General features: G+C 38.8%; 1 protein-coding gene across 2 annotated transcripts in view; it reads right to left on the bottom strand.

The window, feature by feature from the left end:
* The window catches only part of SLC1A2 (solute carrier family 1 member 2), an 82,346-nt gene that overhangs the window by 13,714 nt on the left and 45,841 nt on the right, over positions 1-22,791 (bottom strand). Inside the window, exons 4-11 of one of the 2 annotated variants that reach the window (XM_072422117.1) lie at positions 21,353-21,603; positions 17,219-17,375; positions 15,471-15,597; positions 12,394-12,627; positions 9,192-9,386; positions 8,700-8,834; positions 7,180-7,408; positions 965-1,035 (exon numbers count right to left, since the gene is read on the bottom strand). In XM_072422117.1, coding sequence (XP_072278218.1) covers positions 1,000-1,035; positions 7,180-7,408; positions 8,700-8,834; positions 9,192-9,386; positions 12,394-12,627; positions 15,471-15,597; positions 17,219-17,375; positions 21,353-21,603 — 1,364 coding nt within the window. In that variant the 3' untranslated portion in view covers positions 965-999. The remainder of the gene's footprint in view (positions 1-964; positions 1,036-7,179; positions 7,409-8,699; positions 8,835-9,191; positions 9,387-12,393; positions 12,628-15,470; positions 15,598-17,218; positions 17,376-21,352; positions 21,604-22,791) is intronic. The other variant, XM_072422116.1, reaches the window with a different exon arrangement.

The raw sequence follows: 22,791 nt of genomic DNA on the forward strand, positions 1-22,791 counted from the left end.
AGAACTGTCTTCAAACAGCTAAGCAAGTCTAATATGACGAACTGAGGTGGTATCATACATAATAATTTTGTTCCTTGAGATTCAAGGTCTTAATTGCAAGTAGAAAGCAATCATGAACATTTAATTTACAGCTACAAGTTTTGTTGGGTTTTCGAGATGTGTGGTCACAGGGACTAGGGGCAACATTGTAAAAATGACATTATTGGCCCACAATAATGGGCCAATAAGACACTAGTATTCTACATATACTCCTACCTCATACTACCTTGTAAATTAAAGGATAATGAATGGATTCATTTGGTCCAAAGTTGAATTGGAACTAAAGTTTCACTTCCTCTGCAAATGCAGGAAATAATGAATTCTTACTCGTCTACGCAGGAATTATGACAAAGATTGTCTACCAGAAGAGAATAAAAAAGAAGATGGCAGTGCCCTGCCAGGGAACAAGGACAGGTGAATAACATGGGTTTTGTTCCACCTTAACAATTTTTTGCAAGTGGTTTTAGGTAACAAGAACTGCTAGTCTGAACCCAGCCATAGTGTAGTCAAGAATAAGCGGTTGAATTTTTTTTGTATCCACTGTAGCTATGGATTTAACAAATCATTTTAGGAGTTTATTATTATCATGGTTATCAGACATTTTCGGGACCCTGTACCCAGTATTCTTCTCTCTCAGGGGAGAACTGTCTTTACACAGCTAGAGTCTTTTGTGTCAAACTGAGGTGGTATCATACATAATACTTTTGTTCCTTGAGATAGAAGAATTCAAGGCCTTAACTTCAAGTGGAAAGCAATCATGATTTTTTAATATTTAGCTACAGGTTTTGTTGCGCTTTCGAGATGTGTGGTCACAGGGAATAGGGACAATAATTGGGTTCCCAACCTTAACCAAACATGATGCTATATTCTTAGAAGAAGACACTAGTATTCTACATCTACTCCTACCAGGAGTTCTGCTCCTTACCTTACATGCTAAGGTCCTCGTAGTGTACACAACATTTAGAGACACGACTGGTACTCGACACGATGGAAAAACTGCATGTGTGAGAGCATTGGGACATGGAAAAATGACAAATTGCACCAACATTTCAAAACAAACATCCCTCCAATCCTTAAGGGATGGGCAGGGATGTCCATGCATTACAAAAAAAAGAGAAAAAAAAAAACATAAAGAAAGATATAAAGTTACAATGAAAAGATGAACATAGAAAAAAAGCATTATTTACAAGATAAACCATGCAATTTAAGCCAATCTACCCCAAATATATTAAAATACATGACTGCCACATAGACACTGGCAGCTGCTAGTAATAAATTGAAGCTTGGGCACATCGATGGAGGCTATTTTGTTGCGTTAACCAGTATATGGCCTCTTTTATTTAACTAATATATAGGAAGGTGGTATTGTTTTTGAACAAAATGGCCAACTCTATGTGCAAAACAACACTATTGTTATGAATATTTGATACATTTTATATATATGTACATATGGCATCTCAATAACCTCTTTGATGTTGGAGAAGTTGGTGTAAAGGTGCCATCCCATAGGTTACAAACCCTTCAATCAGCAAAAAAGGCACAGTGTTTCAATTACAGAGGTATTGTGGGAGCACATACGCCAGGTGTTGTCACCTCTAGGACTGTTTTATTGCTACTTTGTATCATGGAAGACCTACCCACATGAAATGACTAATGATGTGCTATTGACATGTTGAATAGGTTGTAATGCATCAAGAAGAACCTAAAGACCCGAGAAACGTGCCATACTTATTCTATTGGGGCACAAAGATTGTCCGCATTGTAGTGCACAAACCGCAATGACAATGAAACTCTGTAAACACCCTGCGTGTGCCATTGTTGCATTGTGCGCAGACGTGAACCATGGGCACATCAAAGCTGATTTCTGATTAGTTGCTATGGGCTGACATAAATCAATATTCATTCTATTGATGTGCATGATATTGCTAGAGAATAACCTGAGCATAATTAGTAAGAAGAAAGCATTAGAATGGTAATTAGTTGTGTTTATTTTTTGCTTCCTTCTGTTCCCTGTTGAGCAATTAACAGTTTCATGTTTATTAAATTGTTTTGGGGAAGAAGCTTGCCAAGGGGTGGAAGACTTACAGTGCCAATGTTGCTTCAATTTTGTTGGCATGCAAAAGACATGAGTTAATGAAATATCTGTCTGCATGCCACTAAAGTCACATAACCTGTATTGGGACATAGGGTGGAAGGCTGACTTAAAATATTGAATCATACATTGCAAGGACTGTTTTGAAGCTGAACTCCAGACTAGAATACTTTCTTCTAATGGGACTACCTCTGCACTATAAGCAGGGATGATTTTAGACAAAATAGGGTCCTGCACAAATATAGGTGCGGGTAGTATTCACGATCCCTGCAACCCAACCATTCTATAAGTTTGACCCTGGAGAAGGTGGGAGAACTGTGTTATTGCCCAATTTGCCCTAAAACTGGTCTTTTACCATGACAGTTTCTGTTCCATCTAATCTCCAAAATATAGGTGGGCCATCAGCATACAATGTACGACTATTGGTCCTGCTTTGTAGAGGGTGACACAAGTGGCTATGACCACCGCTTGGAGCCTCGTATGGAAGAGATTGCAGGGGATCAATCACACAGAGGAGGAGCTTGCAGGAGTGAGGAACTCTGTCTTTCTAGACCTAAACAAGCATTTTAAGCCTTGTAATGTGGGGTTATTGCCATGTCATGGGACATTTTTGTTTTCATTTTGGATTTAGGCTTTAGAGCTCAATCAAAGTTTCAAGGGAAATGCGGTATTAGGCTTGATGTTCGCAAAACGCAATGCTTTCAGTATGCAAGCCTTCCATTGAGTAACAGCTGTCGCCCAGCAAACATTAAAGCTCTTGCTCCTTGCTGATTGAACAAGTTTGGGGCCATTATTTAAATTTTTGTAAGACGTAGAAATTCATTTCCCTAAAAAATATTTCCAAATGTGGTTTTGAAGCTCATGCTGTTTGTAGTTGTCCTTGCATCTTTGCAGAAACAGTGGTTTAGCAAATGGAGGTAGTTAACAGTAGGACCCTGTGCTGAAGTGACTTAAAGTGTACCTATAATCAGAATTTTCACTTTACACAAAAGGGTAAACAACCCTTTTATGTAAGGTAAAAATCCTGTTGTTGTTTTTTTTTTTCTTAAACAAAAAAAGGGTGCAGCACCACCCCCTAATTCTCGATTGCCTAGGCCAGGGGTGTCAAACTCTGGCCCGAGGGCCAAATCTAGCCCCCAAAAGGAATTTTTTTGGCCCCCAAAGGAATTCTAAATATGAATTGCAGCTGGCCCAGTGCTGCATTGAAATAGCACCGCTACTACAATTCCCAGCATCAGACCTGGGGCCTCTTTGCTTATACGTGGCCCTGCATTGGACTGTTTCATTGACGCAGAGAATTAGTGGTGCTATTTCTCTATTATAAGCTTGTTCCAGATTGAATGTTAACCAAAACCTCTTTGTTTCCATATGAAAAGGTTTTATATCTAATGAGAAGGAAAAACGTACTCAGTTTTTTCAATAAACTTCAAATATGACCAGCGGCTTTGTCTAAGTTTTCTATTTTGGCCCACTGTGTATTTGAGTTTGACACCCCTGGCCTAGGCGGTCGAGAATGAATGGGAGCGCAAAGCCCCCCGGGATACCTACATCACGCCTCCCGGATGCCGGGACGATGCGGGACCTGATACAGAACACCCCCGGAGGCATCGGACTGCCCTGCGGGATTGAAGGTGAGTGTATTTTTTTGCACTTTTGGGTTTAGTTCCTCTTTAGGGTTCACCTGCTCAATTAACTTGGGGTCCCTGTGTGGCCTCTGTTGGCTGATGAGGGCCTTCTTGCAGCTGTACATTTTGCACTTCCCTATCTCCATTCCTGTGTAAAACGTATGTAAGGTCCCATCCCATTCCAATATTTGACAAAACTGAAGCTAGCATTTCCCCATACAATATATTGCATCATTTTTGCAGAATGCAAAGTATTCCTTGACTGGCCACGCAAAGTGAAACAAGACACTATTCAGGACTGAGCCGGAACTACAATGGGTGGCACTGGGAGTACAGGGGGATGTACGATTCAGCAGGGATAAACTTCAATAAAAGGAAGGTATGCCAACATTGACATTGCTTTTACCCTTCATAGAGAATAGTGAATAATACTTAATTAATCAGATTAGACCATTTTAATATACAACAATGTCATACAAGAGTAAGTGCTCCAAACACACTTTACCATTTTGGAACTTGACTCCATTCTGTTGGGAAAAGTGGCAAACTGATCTTCTCCACCCCACCCAGCCTACTATCAATGACTCTACGCTGGTGCAGAAATATCTGTTCTTCCCAAGCAAAAACTGAAATACTAGTAATCCACCCATAGAGATATTCATCATGTTTATTTAGACTGGGTGATGAATCTTATGTCTGCAGGTTAGTAAAGCAATCCCTACTTTTTAATTTGCTTGCGATACAAGCTCCATTAGCAAAATATACATGTTAAAAGCAAAAACCACACCTTATTTTCCTTCAAATTGTTCTCTATAATTGGTTTTAACGAGCGACTGATACAGCCAAACATTATAAAGTGGCCCATATGAAACTTGTTCTGAGTCATTGTTAGTGAGCTGAGATAGAGAAAAGTACAATTGCTCAACACAGGTTCTTCCCCAGACTCTCAGGAGAGGGTCACGTCTCTAAATATTACATTGTGGTTAGTGGTTAGCAACAAAAACTCACTTTTTGAGCTATAGTGTATTTTATATACAGGATGTATTCTATATCATACCTTGTTTTGAAGTCAAATGTATTTCGGAAAGGATGTGGTGTTGGGTAACATCAAACTCACCTAATACTAACTGTAGGAAATATCAATTTATATACAGCAAAAAATCTTCAAGTATCAAAATGTAATAAAAATATTTATTGCATTATACTCCTTATTATCTCATAACACTATATACCTGAAATAAATAGGTAAACCTTAACAAATTGCATTCATACCATATTAACCAGTATTGGCTAATATATTCAAATATACATAAAAACTCCATCAGCCTGCATTTTGATAGGAGGTTGATAAACGTAGAATACCTGCTCCAAGGCTCTCAACTTTGCTAATATGGTTGGTATACCCTCCTATTCAAATCTTTGGCAGTGGTTCATGGTGGAACCCAACATGTTGCATTGAGCTTCAAAAAAATTGCAATGGAACTGCACTGCTTCATGTGCCTATAAAGGGTTTTGAACATTGTGCACTTTAATGATCTTCAGAGCTTTGGGGTTCAGTATTGGTTCCACAAACCACAGTGGTACCACTTTATATATAACTACCTGCCTAAACTGTGTGCTTAAAAGCTTATATAGTGTTTGTATACTTTCCCTTAACATTTCCGTTCAACTTAAGCAAGCATTAAACAAGCATCTGATGGCTCAACAGCGTCCATAGCAAAGCCAATATTCTACATGTGATTAACCAGCCTATCTCCACCAGAGTTCATTGGAGCTCTAGGGTTCCTCCAAAAGCTGCTTGAGGTTCTTTGAACAATATACAAATTCCCACTTTAAAAAAATACCATTCACACCAGTTATCTTTTCTCCTATCTGTAAGGGAAGCATTCTTCTCACTGACCACCAATTATGGAGCATTTTTTTCCACAGGCCACCAGTATAATGGGGTTCCTCCCTTTACCAATATTAGAGATTTCACTACCATGTTAGAAAGCATTTTCCCATGACCACCAATGTAAGGAGGTACTTTTCTCCAAACCACCAATGTAAATGTTATTTTATCAATATGTAAGAAGGTCATCCTCCACTCTTCACCAATAATGGAACCCTTCACTGACCATTAAAGTAAGAAAGCATTTCTCCACTGACCACCAATGTCAGGGAGTACTTTTCCCCTTACTACCAATGTCTCACTGACTAATTAAAGAAGCAATTTTTGGACTCCTTCTCTGCTTAATTGGACTTTTCTCTGCCTACCACTCATGTAACGGGTCCTTCTTCACTGGTTACCAGTAACGAACATGACCAGCAATGTAAAGAACCACTTGTGTACTAAACACTACAGTAAGGGACATTTTCTCACTAACCACCAGTGTAAATAAAGTCTTCACTCCCTACCACCTATGTAAAGAGTCCTTCTTCACTGATCACCAATACCAAAATACTTAATTAACCACCAATGTAAGGAAGCACTTGTGTACTAGACCCTTAGGTAGGAGAGACTTTTTCCACTTACCAAAACTGCATTACTGTAAGGGACATTTTCTCACTAACCACCAATTCAAGGAGCATTTTATCCACAAACCACCAGTTTAATTAGCTGTTCTTCGCTCACCACCCATGCAAGGAGGTCCTTCTACACTGTTTACTAATCAAGGAGGTCCTTCACTTACCACCCACTTAAGGGGAGCATTTTTGCCCTGATTACCAACCTAAGCAAATACTTTTCCACTACTGACCAATGTATAGAAGCACTACCCTTTTGATGGTCCTTTTTTTACTAATATTAATATGAATATGCTTTATTTATTTCATTCCACAGTCCTTATTGTTTTATTTGTTTTAAAATATGCACAACTTCGCCCCGAACCTGCAGTTTGTCTACAAGAATGCCAAAAAAAGAAAATCCTAAACAGCAACAATGTAAAAATTTTCCTGATCCCAAAGACCATTTTTTTCCAAGGTTATTTTACCAATCCCCAAGGTCACACTTTTCTCTATTTCATTAGGTCATTTCATGTTACCAGTGTGGACAGTGCTAAGCTAAGTCCTTATTTAACACAATTTAATTCAATATAAGTTATAGAATATTAACACTGAGTTTGTGCACTTAGCTGCACGATTGTTACTTTTTATTGAAATTACAAATCCTGATCCCTCTAATCAAGCAGGATAGCAGCACTCCCAGAATGCATTGCTCACTGTTTTTTTTTCCTTCCATGATACATTGTAGCAATATGAGATAACACTCTCTTCCTGTTGCAATGTTACCCTCCTAGTCCTAACCAGTATATTGGGGGTGACCTGGCCGGTTGTAACAGTAAACACCACAACCATACAGCAAAATATACAGTACATGCAGATGCAAAGGGAGGAGCATGCAGTCTATATACAGGTCTCGATATCCATAAAGGTGAAGGGTACCTTGCAGTCGTCGACTACCACAGAGTTGTGCGCTGCGTAAATGCATTGGTTGGAATTGTTCTCCCTGTGGTTTTTCATGTCATCGTAAATGGACTGAGTCTTGGTCATTTCAAGTTCCTGTTGTGCATGCTGCTTGTCCAGATTTTCTAGCTCTTCCTTGGATAGATGGTAAACTATGCCAGCTCCGAAGGAGTCACCAACGACATTGACTGAAGTCCTCATTCGGTCCCTGGGGGAGAATATGCCAAAAAGAGATATCAGAAGGAGAAAGTTTAGGAGATGGTCTAATGCAGTGTTTATTAACCTTTTTAACAAGGGCGAACCCCTTGAAAGAACTTTCAGGTCTTCAGGAAATCCATGTTATAATCACGATATTCACAACTTACAGAACATTAGTGTAGCGGTCAGAAGGAAGAATGTCTCTTACATTGCACCCAATATCAAGAACTTTGGGGGTTAGGGGTGTGGAAGTTTCTGGTCATGACGCCCTTACTGATAGCCAAAAAAAAGATTGGTATCAGCTAAACTGACCCCATGGTCACAATCTGCCAATTGCTCAAGGATTCCCTGGCAACCTCTGAGGAAACCCTAGTGTTTCATGGAATTCTGGTTGGGAAACACTGATCTAATGGATTTGATTTAGGATAGGTCATCAGCAGCATTGGGCTTCATTGTGCAGCATTGCCCAATGTATTCCTAATGCAAGAACATAGCTTTCTTCCTTATGTCCTATGGCCTCCGTTCTTACAAACAACCTGCTAGAACCCCTGCCACCACAATTTTGCACAAGAGAAAATCAATTAATTCTCATCAGGTCCTGATTGTGTGTGTAATCTCCCTGAAGGCATTAGTGATGTTCACCAAGAGAAGATTTTAGTAATTTGATCATTTTTTCCCAGAATCCTAGGGTGGGAAGGCTAACAGAGAAGATGACCTTCCAGTGCGCATTATAGGTTTGGTAACATATACACCACGGTACTTACTCTTGGCCATCCTATAAATTTGTTGAAAATCAAAAACATCTTCACACGCATGTATGAAGAAAAAGTGACAGGGTTGGGACAACCCACAATACACATGGTTTACATGAAAAGATAGTTGGTTTGGGGTTTTATGCTGTGTCTGTTATTTATGGAGTGGTTTGTGACTTGTAATAGAATTTTGTTGTTTAAGAATAAAAAATCCTTCTAATTGTTAGGTGTGGATCATGAATTTTTTGTGCAGATTATTTTCACTCATTTTTTGCCTTAAAAATATGTACTCACATGTGTTTGTATTATAATAGAACAATATTTTTGATCCAATCACTACCAAGGAGTGAACCCCAAACTAGAGCTTGTGGGTGCCATGAACCTGCCCTTGCAACGAGAAGATCTTGGATACTTCTTGGCCCATTGGATAAAAGATATTGGCAGATCTTCAAGTATCAAAATTCATACCAAACAGAAGCAAATGACTGCTTGAATGGCCAATAATACTATTTATTCAATAGTAATTCATTTCAGAGCTTTTATACTTACAATAGCCAATCCACAGCAACAAGAAGACTAATGTCCTGGGTGGGCAATCCAACAGCCGTAAGGATGAGAAGCATGGTAACCAAACCTGCACTTGGGATACTGGCTGCCCCAACACTGGCCAATGTCGCCGTCAAACTTGGAAACAAAAAAAAAAAAAAAACACATAAAAATAGAGCAAATAAGGTTCCTCAATATTTTAAGTGTTGAATCTTTTAAACTTGGTATTTACTAATGGCAATACTTGCACTTATCATTGCAGCCAAGGCTGGACACCAGGAAGAATTTATCACTATTTTTACAAAAAATTACAAATCCCAAAGGACCAATCAAATTCTATTTTTGTAAACCTAGAACAGAGAATCTGTTTGCACTTACCCGCTGACTAATTTATGGACCTGATTGTAAGATTTGTGAGAGCTAGAGTGAAATCTTACCATCTATAACAATTTCCAATCTTCATTATGGGTCTTTTTCATGTAATTTGTGACTTACCTTACTGTAACTATTTGCCCACCATCCAGGATCACTCCGTTCATCTGGGCAATAAAGATGGCTGCCACAGCCTCATACAGAGCTGTACCATCCATGTTGATTGTGGCCCCAACAGGAAGCACAAATCTTGTCACTCTTTTGTCAATGCCCAGGTTCTCCTCAAGACAGCGGAAAGTGACTGGCAGGGTTCCGGCACTGCAAGGCAGACAACAATAAATGGTATATAAATCCTGTGCAATGGCAAAAACATTGTAAAAAATTGTTTTTGTACTTTGTTACAATATAAAAAGATTTCATGTATATATGTACTCTAGGTATACAAGTATGTTTAGTCAACCTTCTTCCCCATTCAACTGTCCCCATGCTTCCTCCAATAGCACATACTGGTAGTTTCCACTTCAGGGTGATAGCAAATGGCAAAATACATACATACATACAACTCTTACTTCCTATCAGCATCTCCTTGCATAATCAGCTGTGCCTTGGCATCATGATGTCTTAGCTTGCCCTGAATTTATTGATATCCGATCATGATCATGGAGCATTTCAAACCAACATTTCAGAGAATGCATGAGGAGTGGAAATCTTGAGGATTCACTCCATACCTTTTAATCCCCAATATTTCCACTCTTGTTGTCATCCTGGAACTTCAAGTAAGCCTACATTACACCTTCACTTATTTTACATATAGTTATATAGCTTTACATTCTCACTTATTTTACATAGACTTCATATCCATTCACTCAAAAGGTATTTGGTGTTATGCATCATTACTCTTTATTGTGATGTTGACAATATATTCCAATTCAATTTACAATTACATTTGCCTATGTTTGTATATATAATTATTTATGTATAGTCTATGCCTTCCAAGTATTGCATTGATGCATTCATTATGTTAAATAGCTAGTTACGTCTCTACCCTCCCCTGAGGAAACCATACGGCGAAACGCATCGGTTAAAAGAGACAACTATATTTTCTCCGAACTTTCAGCAATCTTTTGGATAATTTTTGCATATTCACTACATTTGGTTTTCTTTTATACACATTTTACCAGTAGCCTTACCACACCTTACCAGTAGCCCCGCCAAGCTTTGTTTAGCTTAGTATGTTACCCCTATATACTTTTAGTAAATTATTTCAGTTGACAAAAAGCTGTTCTTCTCTTATCCTTCTTTTTCTCAAACACCTATGATTGTGTGCTGCCTTCTTTTAATATTTACGAGTGTGGCAGTTGTCATGTGTTGGGCACAAATGAGCAGCCCCAATGCATCACATTGCCCAGAAATGTAGCACTTTTTGGCTAAATTGTGCCAAAGTGCACTGGTAGGGTAAGTTTAGTGCCAAATAAAAAAACTGAACCAAGTACACCATTTTGTGTTAATGCATTTGTTGTGCACATTAATGCAATTCAATGGTGGTAATCAACTCCAAAGAGCCCTCTTTGCCTCTCTACCATTTCACATCAAGCAACTGAGAGTACCGTTGGCTGTTCTTGGAAACCCTAGCACTCATCAGATCCGTTATAATGATATATGGAACAGACGAAACCCCAATTCAGTGGATAGAAAGCAGATGCGTTATCACCTTTTTAATCTCCACCTTCATGTAAAACATGTAATGTAGACAAAAAGAAGCCGGTGTGGGCTACAACCACACACATGGATATATCTGAACAGGATACAATTCTAAACTGCACAGGATGAATGTTCAGACCTCTCGGAATTGAAATCAGCCAGAGCAAAAAATCTACATTTTTTCTTTTTTTGGAGATTGTAAAGATTACCTGCGAGCACCAACCATGAAATTAAATTTGCTGAAGCAAGGAATGGCAGCGCAATCGAGAGATATTCGCTGCAGCAGAAGGAACGTTTTTGTTCTGTTATTGCCAAATAAAATAAACACCAGTTAATGTGCAGCTACTGGTAGACTGGGGCCTCCATACCCTCCAGCTGTAAAGTATCAGTCAAAGGTTGTCTCCTATTACTAAACTAACAACTTCCAAACTTCTCAAGAAGGAGTAAGGAGGGAGATGTGACCTTGTAATACCATTAACTGTGTGCTGCTTTTTCTGTAGGGGAAGCAGAGACCTTGTTCCCATTGTTTCATTTGTCTTATACACTCAGTGCTGGATCAGAAGCTAAGCAATGCAAAAAATATATTAATGTAAACCAAGTAAATTAGAAATAACAACAGATATCCCATTAAAAGGTAAAATATTAACATAACCAGATTCCAGCACTATCTTGCATCTTACACAGTTGGACAAGTCGATCTCCAGAACTAAGATTGCTTGCACTGAATTTACTGCACAGAATAAGTTTCTCACAGTGGTCCTGATTTATAAAGCTCTCCAAGACTATAAAAGTTAGACTATCAAGGGAGAACCTGGGTGATCCGTCAAACATACAATGGATTTCCAAAAAATAATTTGCTAGTTGGCAAAGGTTTTCATTCCAAGTCCTGATCCATTCCAGGTTTGCACAGGTTCTCCCATGATAGTCTATCTTGTCCAGAGAGCTTTAATAAATCCAGTTTAATGTGTATTAGAACCTGCAGTTAGTTGGACAGACCCCATTTTCTAACTGGTGGATGTCCAGCATCAGCAAGCCCTTTGCAACTACAAGGTCCGTGTTGATAGTCTATTATTTACCCCTAGCGGGTATTGCATTCCCATACATGTTTATAGTCATATCTTTATCTTCCTAAGCATCTCAAACTCACACCATTGTCAAAAGTCCAAAGACCATTGTACAAGGCCCAGAACTATTTTCATACAAACCTATTTTTAAACCACCTAGACACCCACATCAATACACCTAAAGCTTAATTCCAAGTAAAAATATCCTGTGTCAGTTTTGCCCATCTTCAAGATACCATTTCATAAAGGACCAGTGCAAGGTTATTGGTCTCTGGAACAGTTGGGTTCCATAGTCATGCTGAGTGGTTGAAGGACATTTATCTGGTCAACCTAATTCTTTTACAAGTTGCCATGGCAGGAGACAAAGAACATGGAGCCAAATTGATCTTCAATTAAAAGTGAGTCTTGGTAAGTTAAAGAGAAATACGTGTTCTGTGAACTATATAATCCTTCAAGAGGTAATAAAATTCATCATCACACAGTACAAAATATATTTTACATTGAGATATAAAAATATTCAGGAAATTTTTGCCTGGCAAAGATGACTTAGGAGAACTCACCTGGAAGCTGTACCGAGGGCAGTAATCCAAGCTTGGAAAATACCCGCCAAGAAGGAAAAAGGGCTTTTCCTGGTGATGATGAAGTACAGTAGCGGCAAGAAGATGGCCCCATGGATGATAAGACCAATGATGACGGTAATCATGTACATTCCCAGCTGCCTGGCGACCAGTTCCAGGTCTTTAATGGCAATGATTTTCCCACAGATTAGACAGGCGATACCAAAAGGGGAGTACCTGGAGGTAAAATACATTGAGAATATTACCACGTATCAGAATATACTAATGTTATTATAGCACTAATAACTTCTCCCATGTGACTCCCATGAGCAGATATAGAAGATTATTATTTCTGTAAACTATGAACCCTTATCAAATTATGGTTACCCAGCTAACTATCATAAAGGGAGCCAAGTCATCAGTCAAAGTCACACATAACTCTATTAAAAAGGTCCCTAGTCTTTTTGCTTTTCATGTTTCAAAAAGATTGAAGCAAAATGTGGCCAGTGATATCTGCTGCAAATACATCCAAAATCGAATTTACATTATTTGAATCAAGCTGAACATGTTGATTGCCTAGGCATATTTTTTTCATTTCTTAGATTGAATCATAATATCCGTATATCTTTATATCAAGGCAAACAGAATTTGAAATAATCAGACTGAAATGTATAGGAACATTGAGCACCCATTAAGAACTTAAAGCCAAATGATACTAAGATGCTTTATTGCATTTGGATAATAATAATAATAATAATAATAATAATAATTTGAATAAATGGGGACCAACACAATAATAAATATATTCCTATTGTGATAAATTGTTACATTTCTGGGGGTAGATGCTGTTACCTATAATGTCGGTTGCATGTTATAAAGGTCTAGGCAGAAGAACAGCCTACCTGATTCCCCTTCTTCAGTAGGTAGCCATCTAGGCAGCACTGGAAGGAGCCTGGTGCAGCACAGCATTTTAACATTTAAATATAGTTTTGCTGAAAAAACAAACCCTTACAAGTAGATTTATACTGCACATAATGTAGCAAGCCTTTAAGCCTATGTAGCAAACATTTCCCTGTTATTAGATAATTGCTTTCATTGTCAATCTATTTGCTAAATATAGTGAGTAATATAAATTGCTTGAAAAGTCGACAGTAACAGCATCCCTTGGATGAGCCATATACATGACTTTAAAATTAGATACAAGTAGCATATTATAATTTCTGGAAGAGTAAGAGTCATTGACCCAAAGAAACAATCCAAGTTAGGATAGTGATATCTGTTCTAGAGCCAGATGAGCAGCATAAGCATCAGGCACCTAGTATTTTCAGGCGGAAAACAGCAAAGACAACCAATATAAATTCTAAGATAGACTTCCTCCAATGCTATAGCATAATATATGACCACAGCAGTCGCAGACAGCCTAAAACAATACAAACCAATTTTACACCTCTCCCCCTAAAAAATTAAGCCAATGAGTAAATGAGTGGAGATGAGAATATCCTCAAGGAGACCAGAAACTGCATGTACAGGTATTCCCTGAGTTAAGGACATCCGACATGCAAACTCCTAGATAGGAAAGGAGCTTCCTGCTCCCTCGTGTGCAGGATGGAGGCTTGATGGGGGTAGGGGCAGTTTGCATGACTTGCAGAAGAAGTCTTTTGCTAAACACAGCTGAGGTTGTGGGTGATCTTAAGGACTGAGCTCTTCTGCAGCCTCTTGTAACTCTTTAATGACCAAGACAAATTCTGCAGTTGTTTCTTTTTGCATATCAAAGCACTGCTTGCTCCAGGAGATAATGAGTGTCTAGGCTCCATAAAGTATTTCTTTTTTTGCTTTATTTATGATTAACAGTGGGGATTTTATATTGTAACTGGCACTACGCTGCCTAATAATATTTTGAGACGAACGTCTGTCCTAATTGCATTTATTAAAATAATGTACCTGTTCCGACTTACATACAAATTCGACTTAAGAACAAACCTACAGTCCCTATCTCGTATGTAACCCGGGAACTACCTGTAGTTTCAGCATCTATCAAAGGTAGAGATATCAGGTTTGGGTAAAATGAACTGTTAGGATGATTTAGCAGGTGATCTTTGTTTTTAATGTCAACAAAGCAAGCCAACCCTAAATATTCACCAAAACTCATAAAAGCCACAAAGCCTAAACAGTAAAACAATTTATATTAAGGAACCAGATGAGGTTCCAATGGGAAGGAAGACTGCAGCATTTTTTTTTAAACTAAGAATGCATTGTTCTCCTTAAACTTTTCTCCAAATGGCTCTTTTCTTAAAGGGAGGTCAATGGCTGTGACAGTTCCTAAGCTCATTTCCTCTGAGAACATGGAACTTGTCCACCTGTATCCAGTCCAGGATCTCCCCAGAGACTTTATTGTCTTTAAAATACTGAGTCTGCTGCTTTCACAAGAATTGACAAAGGACCTGTGATGAACGGTGAGGAAATTCTGTTTCTTGAGGTAGCTTCTAACCTCAGACAGGATGGTCATTGTTCAACCTGCAAGTCCAACAGTGGAGAGTGTTGCCAATCACATTTGGCAAGATGTGAATCTAAAGCTGCAGAAGAATAGAGCTCAGTATACAATGGGGTTTATTTATGGAAAGCAGAAAAAGGGCTTTCAGAATGAAAAAGAGTCAGGGCAGAGTTGTGAAGGACTAGACCTGAGGGGACTAAAGAAACGACGCTAGGAGTAAAAATGGGAAGTCATTGTTGGCTGCAGTAGCAGGTGGAGCTTTAAAGGTAATTTGCTGAGTTTAGAAGGAAGGCAAGGAGGAGCAATATGTCACGGGAGCTTTGCTGGTAGGAAGTCCTTAAGTTAGATGTGCAAATTAAGGGAATTTGGGGGCCATCTATTGGTATGGGGTATTTCACTAGGCCTGTTTTAAGTATCCCTAAGCAATGTCCATACAGGGTAAAGAAACATGTTTAATTTATTTACAATGGAAATAGGAGCACTGAATTGGTCTCAACTGCTGTCCCTACACCAATGCTGTATGCTTTAGTAAGTCAGCCATAACATATTTGCTTTAATTGCAATGGTGCACACTCAATCATTAACTTACCACATTATCATAGTCACAAGTTTCATAACAATCTCGTTCAGGATGCTGAAGAATTCAACCATCAGCCGTGCTTGTTCCCCCATCTTTCCCATTGCAATACCAAAGGCTATGAAGAAACCAATCAGACCTGCAGGCAAAAAAGAAAATGGGTAAGCTAACAGGTTCATGATCAAATGTAACATTCCCATTTTTCTGGCTTTTCATGGTAGAAAATGGTAACCTCCAAGAACATCAGTTTTAATAACAGAAACATTCTTACGGCCAAAAACTTGGTGAACAGGGGATGACTGGTCTGAGGAACGTTTGTGTGTTGGGCAGTTTGATTAACGTATGTTTGACTAGCAGACCCAAGTGGAGATTCTTCAACATTCGGGCCATGATCAAAGCAAAACTCACACCCACTGATATATAATGTACATTATAAACTATCTTCTATGATCGCAACATCTAAGAGAAAGAACAGATGAACTCTTCATGATGCCTTTATTGTTCCCTCCTAAAATGAATATGTCCACCAGTAAAGTGAAGTATAAAGCTAAACTTATTTAGGGAATGTTGAGAGGAGAGAGGTTGTAATGATGATGGACACATGCAACCCTCATTCCGGTGCATTCAGCTTGTATATGAGGCATTTTATTATTAATTTATAGTATTTATATAAAGCCATAATATTATGCAGGGCTATACAAAGTCCACAGTCATGACACTAACTCTATCTCAAAGGGCTCACAATCTAATGTCCCTACCATAGTCATATGTCCTTAATGTAGTCTAAGGTCATTTTTTTTTGGGGGGGGGGAGCCAATTAACTTAACTGCTTGTTTTGGTATGGGGGAGGAAACCCATGCAGACACAGGGAGAACCTGCAAACTCCATGCAGAGGGTGTCCTGGCTGGGATTCAAACCTGGCGCTGCAAAGGCAGGAGTGCTAACCACTGAGCCACTGTGCTGTCCATTGCCTAGGTGAAAATGGCATAGGTGAAATGCATTAATTCAATCTAAGCTAATTAACAGGTGCCTTTCACTTATATCTGAACCTTCATCCAGGCTGTCTTCATTGACTTGTATAGGAAGAGTTCTCGTGCAAACAAAAGTCCATTGACACAGCCCCTAATAAGGAACAGAACTCCGGAAGCTGTGCCAAACAAAAACAGGCAAATTGACTAGTCATCTGTATAGTCTGTGGTCTCTTTGCAAATAATATTTCCCATATTATTGGCTTAACATGCTTTGCTCTGCATTGTGTCTCCTTATGGAGGCTGCCATCCTGGTGGAGGCATGGTTTTGCTTCCTCATGCCAAAACATCCAGCAGGGATGACAGTAAATAGCATGTAATGATATCGCTCAAAATCACCTGAAGTCTGGATTTAGGGGTACAAGGTCTTAGATCTTACATTGCTGCAGTATAACACTATATTGGCTATTACATAACATATAGGAGTGAGCACTGCTATTTCTCAGATGGAATTGATGAAAAAGTACATTTTTAGGGTACTGGTTATGCACAGTCATGTAGTAATTCTTCACTTTTCCAACAGCACCTTTCCTCTAAATGTTGCTACTACCATTGGAGTTGAGCAGCATAATTCAATTTTGCAAGGAACGGAGCTTGTACAAAAACAGCATTGTGTGCCTAGAGCAGTTTGTTGTCCGTTACATGTGTGAATGTGCCTTCCATAAATAGTCACAACAAAACAATCACAGTAGCCAATAATACACTGAAATTGTGAATGAGAGAACTACATACCAAGGACGTTCATCCCATCTTTAAACTCCAGTTTCTTTTTGATTTCCTCTGTGGTTGTGGTCACAGTGTCGTTCATCATGGCCAAAAATGAATCTGTGACATTAACAGGTTCCTCTACAGGAGTTTCTACCACAACCTTCTTTGTCACCGTCTGAATCTGTGAAGTAGAGAAAAAGGTCTTTGCTACCCACTCTGAATCTTCATTTACACCAATACTATTAAACATTGCTATCTACTTCCAATTACCTATTTTAATATATATCAAATTTATTACAGCAGGATAGTATATCAAAAACTCAAATCAACTCATGTCTTGTTTTGTTAGTTGGACCAGAATTTCTAAATCCATTCAATTTCTACATCCAGTTCAATACTTACCCTAAGTTAAAAAAAAAAAAGTTTACACCTTTGGTAATTTCACCTGGCTTGTGCACTTCTCTCTTGTGATGACTCCAGATTAAGAAGAAGTTACAGAAACTAAAATGGTTTTACATTGGACTTTGAACTTTTTGTGATTTGTTTCTACTTTCATTTATGAAAACATTTCTAAGGTTATACTTTTCATGGTAATTTATAGTTTTCTATCCAAAATACTGGAATTGCCTTTAAAATGTACCCAGTATTCCTAAGCAAGGCTTGCCAGGTTTCTCTATAAAGGACCTGTAGGAGAGTAAAAAACTTTTTACTGAAGCATGTGTTTTGTAACTTTCTCTTCACTTCTGGCATTATCAGTCTGGCAGGATTGATTGTGACTTGTGGCAACAAAGACGGTGTTCCAGCATCACCGGGAGCTTTATTCCAGGATTACCAGATTAGAGACTAGAAGAAGCACTGGGACAACTCAGCAATGGCTGGATAAAAAAACTGAACTGAACTGGCTGGTGTAGGTTTTGTGAAGGTATTATAAGGGCTAACTTTATTTGTACCTGGAATTTACCTTTACATGACATTTTTAAAAGGGAAATCCCCATTTAGTTGGAACTCTGTTTAAATAGTAAGATAGAAAATACCAAGTTTTCATACATTCCACCCACCAACTGGATGCCATCATATTGTATGTACTGCTTGGTACATAAAATTGATGATGTAGATTAAAAAAAAAACTTGCAAGATTGCACTGTAATACTAAATTTTACTAGAAGATGTAAGGTACATTTACATATTCTCTGTGCTAAAATCACATGGATTATACAGGGAAGAGATGGGAATGGGTAATAATAAGCATAGGGGTTCTAAATAGACACTGGGGGGATTTCCAGATTTTTAGAATACCCCTGCCCTCTGTTGGGTATAACACTAACAGACTGGCCATTAGGTTGTAATGCAGTTACAGCTTCCTTATGTCAGTAAACCACTGCTTCAGGGAAGATGCTAGATGTAGCTTCTAAAAATGTATGTGTTTATTAATCAATTTAATATGATATTTTGATTTAATTAGTCCTTGTCTGCAGTAACCTCCTATATAAATTGGTATATATGTCTTTACTCTCTGGATGCTTTCCTCCTGTATATCCCTCGAGCAGTGGGGGGCGCCCAGCCCCGCCAGACTCTTGTCCTGCGGAGATTTCAAACTCGGAGGGATAGGCGTACCTCGGGTCCCGCCCATTGCTTCAAGTGACGGGTGCCTCTCACTGCTCTGACGCTCTAAGGCAGGGGTGCCCACAATTTTTGGCTTGCAAGCTATTTTAAAAATGACCATGTCAAAATGATCTACCAACAATAAAAACTTGGACCTAATAACTCCTTTTGAAAGGCAGGGATCTGCAATCTACTCTCGTTGCCTTTGCAATCTACCAGTCTAAGGGCTCTAAGGGCAGCATGACCTCCTCTGAGGTGGTGCCTGCCCAACGTGGGGATAAACTTCCGATTTAGCTAGGCGTTCTCCACGTGGAGCGCCGTCGTATGTAGTCAGTGAGGCACGGAGACACAGGCAGCATCTCTTCTCATGGTGCAAACCCATGACTTGTGAAGTTGTTTCTCCCATTTTTTTCCCCAGTCCTGGGCGGTTAGCAGTAACAGGTCTTAACAGGACTTAAAAGGACCCTTTTGGCTTTATCATCCTTTTATCAGTAATCTTTCAAAATAATATTGGTGAACATTTTTTAATGTTAGAATTCAAGTGCACCATCCTGGGTTACACTGTTTCCCCGATGATAAGACACTGTCTTATTTTTTTTTGGAAGGCCAAAATATGCTCTAGGGCTTATTTTCAGGGGGATGCCTTATTTACCCATGAAGAAGACTACAGTACACAGTTATTGTTCATGTGCCATTCATGTCCACTTCTGATCAATCTGTGCCAATCATTGTCCCCTTCTGATCAATCATGTGCCATTCATGTCCACTTCTGATCAATCATGTGCCATTCATGTCCACTTCTGATCAATCTGTGCCAATCATTGTCCCCTTCTGATTAATCTGATCCATTCATTGTCCCCTTCTACTGTAATCAATAATATACCGTACCATTAAATGTCCCATTGTAATTCATCATATACTGTACCATTTAATGTCCCATTCTAAAGCTTATATACAGTAAGTGGTATTGCTCACAGCAAAAGAAACCTGTCTGTGTCTCACTTGGATGTTCTGGCCGTGAACAAACTCCTGCAGTCTCCGTTAGGGAGGGATGAGGGAAGCTGCCTGTGTTTGCTTGGGCGGAGTCACGTGCGCGCACTGCAGTCCTGTCACTTCCTCTTCATGACGAGGCGCAGCACGCAGCCATGGAGGCAGACGGAGGAACCACACGGAGTCACCCACCGTACCACCCGATTCGGGTAAGCGCAGGTATCAGTGGGTGGCTTATTTGCGGGGGGGGGGGCCTTATTTTACATTTTTCTCTAAAAAGGGGGGGCTGTCTTATTTGATGGCCCTGCCTTATCATCGGGGAAACACGGTATTAGATTCTGGAATCTTCGGAAAGCCATATTATAAAAACATTTTTAGTTTTAGTTTTTATTAAAAGGTTTCCATGTGATTTTTCTTTTTAAAGAATACCTATATAAGTCCATTACCAAGAAATCTTTCTTTGACATACCATCCTATCAGGGCTATTAACTGAATCAATGTGGGAAGCACACTAATTAGAAAGCACATAATAATAATTTTATCACAGTAATGCAATTACATTTAATCACTTTTTATTTGATAAGGATAATTCATTAATATTTTTATATACTAAGTAATACTAATTGATTATTTCTGATTTAATTACAGTCAATTTATTGATAAAAGAAATGCATTTTCTTAGGACACAAAATGTCCTATTAAGTTTTTTTTTAATTAATGGTTTTTCACATTCCCCCACCCCTTTCCCTTTTCCGTTTCCCCCTTTGCCCTTTCCCTTCTCCCCAACCTAAATATGAATATATAGAGAACTCTTTTTGGAACTGGTTTGACTGTTTCTGCTGCCTCCCTCTGTTTGCCATTTCACCATACTTTATAAAAGAGATATATGGGCGACCATGAGCATCCTAAAATCATGTGAGTTATATCTTTTAATTATGCATTTTTTGAGAAAAAACGAATTTTCATAATTAAATGTTGAAATATTGATTGTATAACTATCTGTTAAAACCACAGATCTCCCTGTTTGTCCTGAGGAAGCGAACTTAGACTCTGCGAAACGTGTCGACAATTGAAACATCAAATTTGGTGGTTACAGGAGATATCTAATGATGTGGTATACTCTTACATAGTTATCAGTGTTATAAAGTATTGAATTTGATAAAAGATTTTACTGATTTTAATTTATAAGCCTGAATGAATTGACCTTTAAAGTCCCAAATGTTTGAATCTCTACCCTTACTCTTGTCTTGATTGGGGATGTGGCCCTGAAAGTATTTACCTAGAGGGATCCCAACATTTTCTTAGATGTAGCTTCTACCCAAATCACCAAGAAGAATTATTAGCGGTACCAGTGAATTGTACAGTCCCACTCACTGCCTCCTGCTGTCATATTTACGATAGCAAGTGAAGTACCAGCCATTTTGTGTCATGGGGGATCTCTTGATCCTGAATCAGGTCTTAACCTAGCCTAAATGTGACAAATACATTGCTAAAATTGGGCATAGCTGCTGATATGTTTTGTTTTCAGGACCTTTATCAATCTGTATAAACAAGAACTTTAGTTACCTGTTGGAAACAAGCTTGAACCAAGTTTTCAGGGAAGAGGTTCCTTATAAGATCCAAGAAGGCATCCAAACTAGACACCTCATCATTTTCTTGACCCTTTCCAAGTTGCTTCTTTAGTTTGGGATCTCCAGGATGAATAGCCAAGACCAAAATTACTCCCAGCACAGCAGCGATAATCGTGGTTGCCATATAATACACCATTGCCCTGGTTCCAAGACGTCCACTTGACTTGGCATCCAACCCAGACAGGCCTGTAAGAAACAGACAGAAGATTATTTTTCACATGTACCCTTTAAATGAAAATAGGAGACATTTAGTTGTTATGGACAGTGTCATAGCTTGAAACACTTTTGTTCTGGAGTGGGATATAAGCAAGACCCCCAAATTTTAGTATCCAGAGAGAAAACAATCTCTGGAAACTGTGCCCGAAAAAAAGGCAGATGGGTGCAAATACCTAATCAGTAGTATTGCTTCTAGCCTCCTTGTAGATGATTTTTCCTCCATTTTGCCTTGTTCTGTCTGTATTGTGTTTTTGTATAGAGGCGGTCAGGTTGGTAGAAGCAGGGCTTAGCTTTGTGACTAAAAGAACAGTAGGCAGCACAGTACTGGCACTTAAATGGCTCCTAAGACTATAAATGAGATAGATTGCTCCCTAAAGATATACAACTGTGTACTATGTGTACAAGAATGGCTAGGCATCCTTACACAACAAGAACTGCAATGCTAAATTAAGTAGAAATTTAGGGCAGAAGGTAAAATTTCCTTGGTAATGCTTATACGCAATGGACATTTTTTTCCATAAAACGCAGCAAATTTTTGAGCTCAGGTCCACTTTACAGTGACGTTTTAATATCTACTAACCTGTACAAATAATTCATCACCTTCACCTGTTTAAAGTTCACCCTGTCGTGCTGCACCCAAAATTCTTCCAGGTTTATTGACAACCAAGTCATTTAATCCACATCCTCTGAGCCCCCTAATGGGCATGTCAGTATGCCTACCTGGGATCATATTAAGTACTGCCCATCACTGCCACCAGAGGATAAGTGGTAATGTTAAATAACTGTTCAGAAGACCACAGATAATGGGGTATATGCGTTAAATCTTGTAACTACTTTAAGTTCCATCACTGTAACTTGTAGGCAAAGGAATTTTGTCTTCAAATTAACACTTTTCCACTTTACCTAACTTGACTATTGTGTCAATCTCTCAATTAGGTTGTATTAGGTGGCTATATCTTTACTGCTGATGGGAAAAATAAAAAATATATACATATGGCCAATAATTTTATAGTACAAGGTGTCTCTTTGCCTTACCACCTATAGGCACACGTACACATTACCTATCTAGCATGTTATTACCAAGATTAAACAGATATCATGCCAGGTCCTTTTAAACAGGGGTTTACATTATAATATATAAAGGATAATTCCTTTAAT

The sequence above is a fragment of the Pyxicephalus adspersus genome, chromosome 9 (assembly GCF_032062135.1).
Source record: "Pyxicephalus adspersus chromosome 9, UCB_Pads_2.0, whole genome shotgun sequence".
Taxonomy (NCBI): Eukaryota; Metazoa; Chordata; class Amphibia; order Anura; family Pyxicephalidae; genus Pyxicephalus; species Pyxicephalus adspersus.